This window comes from Megalops cyprinoides, chromosome 20, assembly GCF_013368585.1.
Source record: "Megalops cyprinoides isolate fMegCyp1 chromosome 20, fMegCyp1.pri, whole genome shotgun sequence".
NCBI lineage: Eukaryota > Metazoa > Chordata > Actinopteri > Elopiformes > Megalopidae > Megalops > Megalops cyprinoides.
Genome location: NC_050602.1, coordinates 22,953,062 through 22,960,506, shown reverse-complemented (window position 1 = coordinate 22,960,506; position 7,445 = coordinate 22,953,062). Strand labels below are relative to the sequence as shown.

General features: G+C 49.6%; 1 protein-coding gene across 5 annotated transcripts in view; it reads right to left on the bottom strand.

Annotated features, from left to right (window-relative positions):
- Window positions 1–2,064: 2,064 nt before the first annotated feature.
- Window positions 2,065–7,445, bottom strand: part of zfyve9a (zinc finger, FYVE domain containing 9a) — a 31,106-nt gene continuing 25,725 nt past the window's right edge. For all 5 annotated transcript variants that reach the window (XM_036554339.1, XM_036554342.1, XM_036554341.1 and 2 more), the window contains 6 exons: window positions 6,779–6,929; window positions 5,630–5,710; window positions 5,142–5,304; window positions 4,331–4,436; window positions 3,926–4,102; window positions 2,065–3,173 (listed from right to left, as the gene is read on the bottom strand). In XM_036554339.1, the coding sequence (XP_036410232.1) occupies window positions 3,012–3,173; window positions 3,926–4,102; window positions 4,331–4,436; window positions 5,142–5,304; window positions 5,630–5,710; window positions 6,779–6,929 (840 nt within the window). In that variant the 3' untranslated portion in view covers window positions 2,065–3,011. The remainder of the gene's footprint in view (window positions 3,174–3,925; window positions 4,103–4,330; window positions 4,437–5,141; window positions 5,305–5,629; window positions 5,711–6,778; window positions 6,930–7,445) is intronic.

Sequence of the window (7,445 nt, the reverse complement as noted above, 5' to 3'; positions counted from 1 at the left end):
GTGTGTGTGTGTGTGTGTGTATATATGTTTTTGTCCTTCAAAAGCTGAAGGATGTGTCCTGGCAAAGCAGTTATGTCAAACTGTTACTCACCACAGCCACCAGCCAGAGACATCTTACCACTAAGAGAACAATCGTATAGGTCAATATACTATTCAATGATTTTTTTTTTTTTGGAATGGGCAAAAATGACACCTGAAGTAAAGCATGCATTTCTCTTTTGTATAAGTTTTTATTATACAGATACTACAGTTTTCAATAAAGAAGACTGCTCTTATTGACATTGGTGTACATTAAAGAAAAAGGATGTACAGTTTTTTGGCTTTTAAATACATTTGTTCTTTTTTTTTTTTCTCCTCCCTTTTTGACCAATGCTTGAGAAATTGCAATTCATGATGTATCCAGCTAATTCCAAGATGACTTCTTTGTACAAAGGAAATCCTCTTCAGTTATTCTGGGTTTAAGCAGTGGGGTGGGGGAAAATTTGACAAAAAGCAGGATGTTCGTTGTTGGGCTTCGCCACACAGCGTTGCCTTCTGTCTCTGGAACCGTGCAGCTCCGGATCCCGTTAACTGACCCTGCACTGGTCCAATCACTCTCCTATAACATACGCCAATCCGAGGAAGCAAAAGGGGGCAAAGGTCATAGACAGCTGGGTCAAATGTGCGCAAACACTGCTGCACTACACCGCTGGGTGAACAAGGCAAGGGGCGGGTGCCACTCAACTGAGCGCGCCCCAGGTCCCTCAGAGATTATGAAAGTTTCCCGGAGGGGTGACCTCTTTAGGTCACAAAAGTCACATTGATGTGACCGTCACAGCGTTAGGTAACAGCAGTACTCCAGGAGAGCACGGTCTGCCAGTTTGTGGTCTTGCTCACATTCTTCTCAAGTCTTGATGTAGACACCAAGTTGACCTATTTTCTGCTGTTCGCGCTCTAGTCATCATTTGCATATTAACTGTGATACCATTTTAACATTCATGAAATCTGATTCATACCTAATGTTGATACTTTCCTTCAGCCATGACTTGCACCTATACCAGGGTGTCTGCTAACCGGCATGGCGATGGCTTAACTGGTACTCGAATGAGTTGCTACTGGAAACTGGTACTTACACCTGAAGGAGTTCAACCCTCTTTAACACCCCACAACCCTCACCCATCCCTAGGTTACAACCACTAGCCCACAGGCTTCCCGAACTCCAGTAACATACCAATAAATGACACTAATATAACTGAAATGGCAAGGCATTGAGTTCCATCGATTCCTGCATCCCTGTCAGTGGCTGCAGCAGCCAACTGCCTGAAGATTTCACTGGAGTGTAAAAACTCTGTGTGGTTTGTGGGACACAGCTGTGCTGTGTGTGTGTGGTGCCACTGATCTACCAAGGGGGGTCTTTGAGCTGGACCACTGCCACGGGTGCCACCGAAGTCGGCAGACTTTCTGTGTGACATTTCGCCAGCGTATAACCCATTTACTCCGATCTGTGACGGCGGCTGCCAAATGGCGCCTAACGCCGCGGGGTGACGGAATGCTGGCGCGGGTTCCGGAAGGTTTGCCCAATGCGTGACTGCTGGGGGATTTCACGGCCAGAGAAATGATCAGTAAACCGTTACAGCTAACAGCCAGCGCCAGAGCTGGGAGGAGGGGGTGTGGAGAGAATAACAGCAGGGGCCGGGAGAGGAGAACCCGGAGGGTTTACCCTGTGTCACCTGGGAGGGAGGCCCCGGTGCTGAGTATATCCCCAGAGTCAAACCACTGTGTAAATCAGTCTCGTATGTCTTCACGTCATCTTCTCCGTCCCCTTTCCCCCCTTCTCTTAGTGGCTTGGGATCCATCATACTGCATTGAGTTTCTTTTTTTTTTTAAAAATCTTCTTTTTCCATTCAAGTTCATTTCTTTCTTTGAACAGTAAGTGCTAAAGCCAGTCCCCTGGTTCACGGAGTGTGGCTAAACTCTTCTGTAGGGAAGGAGCCGGGATGAGCCGAGAGGCCGAGGAAGGCCCCGCAAACAGGGCTCTGGGGTAGGAAAGTCCTTTTGCATCGACAGCCATGCAAATCTCTTTAAAAAAAAAAAAAAAAAAAAAAAAAAAAAACACCACTTTTCACACCAGGGGTCTGATCCACACATTCACAGCTGGGAGTTAGCCAAGGCTAACACCTTTTTGCTGAACTTCGGCTGGAGAAAAGGGACTGTGGGATCCTGCCAACTGTCGTCGCCATTGCAGTGGGAGCGAGTTCAAACGTAACCAAAATCTGTAACAATGACTCCATGTGTGCATGCTTATACGAACCTCCGAAATGTAACCTCAGTCATGCAGCCCTTCCACAACGCCATCCTCTGCTATATCTGTAGGCTGTGTACGGCACAAGCTTTGGGGCAGCTGCATCACCTGGAAAGGACTCAGAATAACTCCAACAAAAATAAAGCGTCTTATGATTGTTTGATAAAGCTAAGAGGTGAGACTGGACGCCGGGAGTACCAGGCACTGAGCACCAGAGAGGAAATTACAGGAGTGATTTTTTTTTTTCCCTCAGCTGCTGAACTGAAAGAAGTCCTTGCTGTGAGTGAGACCGTCCCTTCAAGCGGAGCACGGGGTCACCTGTTATAGGCTGTTTCGACACACAGGTGCTACGGGAGGGGTCCGCACACAGCGGTCCTCAAATTTTAACGGTGCGATCCGCCTGGGCCTCTCAGGCCGCGAGGTGGAATTGTGGGAAGGGAGACCAAGCATTGCTCTATGTGGAAGCCCTGTGGAGATGTCGGGCGGGCGAGCGGGTGGGGGGCTGGGGGCAGGGTCCCGATCTCTGAGGAGCGACCGGTGTCACCTGGCAACGCCTCGAACCCCCCGCACCCGCGAGGAAACCGGACATGATGCATAGAAGGTCCTGGAGAAATGCGTTTCCCGGCACAGCTTTTAGGTTCTCGGAAGTGCAAATGAGCGGGCGGGGTGCGATGAGGCAGAGAGAGGGGGGTGGGGGCGGAGGAGTTCAGGCCAGTGGGCGGGGCCTTCTTTAGGAGAGGTTCTCCAGGATGTAGAAGACCAGCTCCATCACCACGGGCCCCTCACTCAGCTGACATGCCCCGCCATGGATGACCGGCACCAGCGAGCTGTCCAGGTCTTTCATGTACTGAGGGAGGAGGGGCTGCCCATTGCTGCCCGCCAGGTACCCCACCTGCAACACAGAGCACAGGTTATTACTCCCCGGACAAGAGAAAGCTGAAAACTCATCTTTTCAAGCTGATTCTGTAGTCTACCTTCCTCTCTATCTATCCTATCTATCTCTATTTTATATAAAAAAGCACTCTACACTAGTTTAGCACTTAACTCAGTAGCTTACTGACCTCCTGTAATACTTCTCAATACCTACTCTTAGCATAGTAATGCACTTAGTTGGAAGTCACTCCGGGTAAGAGCGTCTGCTAAATGATGTAATGTAATGTAATGTAATTATACCGCCTGCACTGTCTCCAGGCCCACAGAGGCTGGGCAGGCCAAGGCAGACTACACCCAACTCTGTGGACCTACAAAAAGTATCTGGGCAATTCTACCGCTGCCTTTACAAAACACCGACTTCATCTACAATGTGAAGCAACTGCCGTTTCTGGTTAACCAGCTTAGTTCAAAGGTTTCAGGAAATTCTGTTTTTTTTTCCTCATGAGAACTATGAAGAAAAGTCTTTGCCTTTAATTAGCAGACAGACATCTTCCCATTGACATGAGCAGAATCAGACAGTGTCTGCAGCAATTTTATTAAGCGCATGAGGATACGGGGTTAGAAATTAGCCTAAAGGTAATTCTGTATCCACATTTCAGGCTCCAGAAATAAGACTTGCAGCAATCCCTGTGGACTAACTCCCCACACAATTGCCAACTCACAGCCGTCTACACCGTTTGCCTGCAAACGGATGGAGCACAGCGCCCTCACCTGGTCGGAGTCCAGAGTGACACGCAGCCCCAGCTTGGCCATGCCGTCCTCCTTCAGCAGCTTGAGGTGCGGGCAGAGGGCCACGCAGAACGCCCGCGCCACGTTCTCCGTCAGCCGGCTGTGTTCCGCCGGGTCACTCAGGCCGTTGGGCTGGTCGTCACTCTGGAGGAAGAACACCTGCGACGGACAGAGGTCAAGGGTCACCAACAAAAAACAGTGGGTACAATAACTAATCCATTATCTGAGGGGTCACGTCAGAAGAGTGTGCAGTTTACTTAATGTGCGGTGGCAGGTGCGAAGGACTTGATACTGGTGTGAAAACGATGGGTGGTAAAATACTGTAGATCCTGTAGGAGGGAATCTTTTACTGTGTTCACAAAGGGCACATTAGGGAAGAGCGGGTACCTCCGTCCAGCGGATCACCTTCCCATTGGCCTTGTACTCCGAGCCGTGGAAGATCTTAATGCTGGTGATGGACTCCATGGACTTGCCATCAATGGGGCTGATGACCCTGTGTGACAGACATAAGACTTTCTACATTCAGGCACTTATACAGACATTATGTTTAGTCATTCGGCAGATGCTCCTCTACAGAGGCACTCAACGAAAATGTACATAAGTGTCTCTAGTAAGGCAATATAAACAACTGTTCCTACAGAAAATGTCAGACCACACCTGAGCAAAGTGTTCATCCATCACACAGTAAAACATTAACTAATTTCACTGAAAATACAGACAATTCATGGCAGTGTGTTTCAACAATTAGCGCCACAGTGCAATGCTAATACCCCTTAAGTACCACACAGAAATGGCAAGATTACAGTGCTATAGCCGGAACGACCTGGGGTCACAGTCAGGTCAGACTGAGGACCAGGTGGTTGGAGAATACATTTCCCAGAAGCCTCTGCTCCTTAAACCAGACTGCTGCACACTGAGGAAACGAACACTGCTTGGACAGAGGATGGCCACAGACAGACACCGATTGGACAGAAGATGGCCACAGACAGACACCGATTGGACAGAGGATGGCCACAGACAGACACCGATTGGCCAGAGGATGGCCACAGACAGACACCGATTGGGCAGAGGATGGCCACAGACAGACACCGATTGGCCAGAGGATGGCCACAGACAGACACCGATTGGACAGAGGATGGCCACAGACAGACACCGATTGGGCAGAGGATGGCCACAGACACTCCGGGCTTTCACTCACCCCTTGTTGAAGTTGCGGTCGTCCTCCAGCCACTGAATGTGGACATGCTCCTGGCTGTCCTCCTGATTGGCCTTCCCACAGGCGATGGTGAAGTCCTTCATCTCCCGCAGGGCCTGCCGTAATGCCTCCATGGTCTCTGCTGTGATCTGCACCATCACTCCATCTGACCGGGGATGAGGGAGAGTCACTCACCAGCCCGGCCCCACATACTCAACACACACCATCATTCCATCCGAAGAAAGGGTTGCTCACCATCCCCATTAAACCAATTATTCATGACACAGATACATACACACAGACAGAATTCTTCCATCGAAGGAAGAGAAGGAACAGTAACTCACTATCCCCTGTCACCCTCCCCCACACACTGAACACACACAATTATCCCACCTGAGAAAGGATTAGTGACCACACACACCACAACACACACACACACACACACAGTTTTGATTCAAAAGGAATGAAACACATCTACCAGGTAAACGTACCTTCCACAATGCTAGACTTGGCCAGGTATCCTGACGAGGCCTTCAGAGCCCCACTGAACACAAAGAAGCAGGCACCCGTAACTGTACCAAGACAGAAGAGAGCGACGCACTTCACAATAAAGCAGCAGTATTCATACTGACACGCATTACATACTGCACAGTTTATGCACTTAGCAGAAGCCGAAGTTATTCCTTACTCATCACATCACTTAAACCTGCTTCACTGAGCTCAACCTCTGCTGGAGCGGATTTGGTACAGAAGCAGATTTTTATCTAGGATTCAAACCCACAACCCCCCATTCCAGAGCTCAGCGCTCCAACCTACTGGCCCTAGGGGCTCCACCTGTCTCTGTAAGCTGGTGTCAGGCCTCTTCTGCACTCTAGGCTACTGAAAACAGTTCTTCAACGACTTTGCCTTTAAACCGATTTTAACAGGATCTGTGTGTGACGCATTACCATTTGCGTTGTCCCTGAAACCTGAGGTCTCCTGAACGTTTTCACATGCAGGTGTAAAATTTCAGTGACCAGGTTAAGTTTCAGTAATTAGGACTGCAGTGGCTCCTTCAGTCTATCTCTCTATCAATTATTCAGTCAGTCAGTCAATCAAAATGTAACCTTTTTCCAAAGGCACGGCCCCACAAAACTGCAGAAAATTAAGAACTAAATCCTTTGAGACCTTATATACAGTAACTGACCAGAAATTCACTAATAAATGTTAAAAACCTTCTTCGTGGCAGACGAAATTTTATCTGACATAATGTGACCTAAGAGCACATACCCTTTTCTAAATGGCTAATTCAGACAATGAACTAAACAGCTCAATGGGGAATTAATACTTCAGTACGTGGGAACACCTGCATACAAAAGACCTGAGCTGGAAAAGCCCAGCCCTGGAGCCCATGGTAAACCCGCTGGCAGGCCGGCCCTGGAGCCCACGGTAAACCCGCTGGCAGGCCGGCCCTGGAGCCCACGGTAAACCCGCTGGCAGGCCGGCCCTGGAGCCCACGGTAAACCCGCTGGCAGGCCGGCCCTGGAGCCCACGGTAAACCCGCTGGCAGGCCGGCCCTGGAGCCCACGGTAAACCCGCTGGCAAGCCGGCCCGGGCTCAGCCCCCGGTTCAGCCCCCCGGCTCAGCCCTCTCCGGCCCACCTTTGCGGGGCTGGTTGTGGATGCTGATGGCCTGCGTCTGGTAGTTCCCGTCGTCGTTCTGCACACAGACCAGGTGGGAGTCGGCGCGCTCGTTCAGGCAGGCCCCCACCGCCAGCACGTGCTCATTGGACTTGTTCATGGCCTTCATCAGCTGAGGAAGACACATGATCACCGTGATCACCCCACAAATCCCACCTTGGTCACTCCTCGATCAACTCTCATTCAGACAGACTTCCAATGGAGCATCTCAGTCTTTGGGATATACACGTATACACATAAACAGGTATAAAGGAATAATCCTGGTAACCCACAGGAAGCAGGAAAACTGGTTCTGTTTAATAAAGACTGGCTGATTATTGTATGACATCTCGATATGGAATCCAGAATGTGCAAGCCAGAATTTTAGGAGGATTGCCATCTATTATACTGTATGAATAGAGTTAACTATCAGAAACAAAAGTTTCTTTCAGGGCTTCTCCAACTCCCCTGTCCTTGTGAAAGACAGAGGGAAACAGATATGGCATTTTCTGCTGTGACAGATTGCAGTTTTTGCTGATCTAAACCCACACAGAGTGCTGGACAGTGATCTCCTGTCTGCAGACATAGAGCTTTGGGGGCACAAATATCAGGAGCAAATGGGATTCCTGACACCGGAAGCCTGAACCAG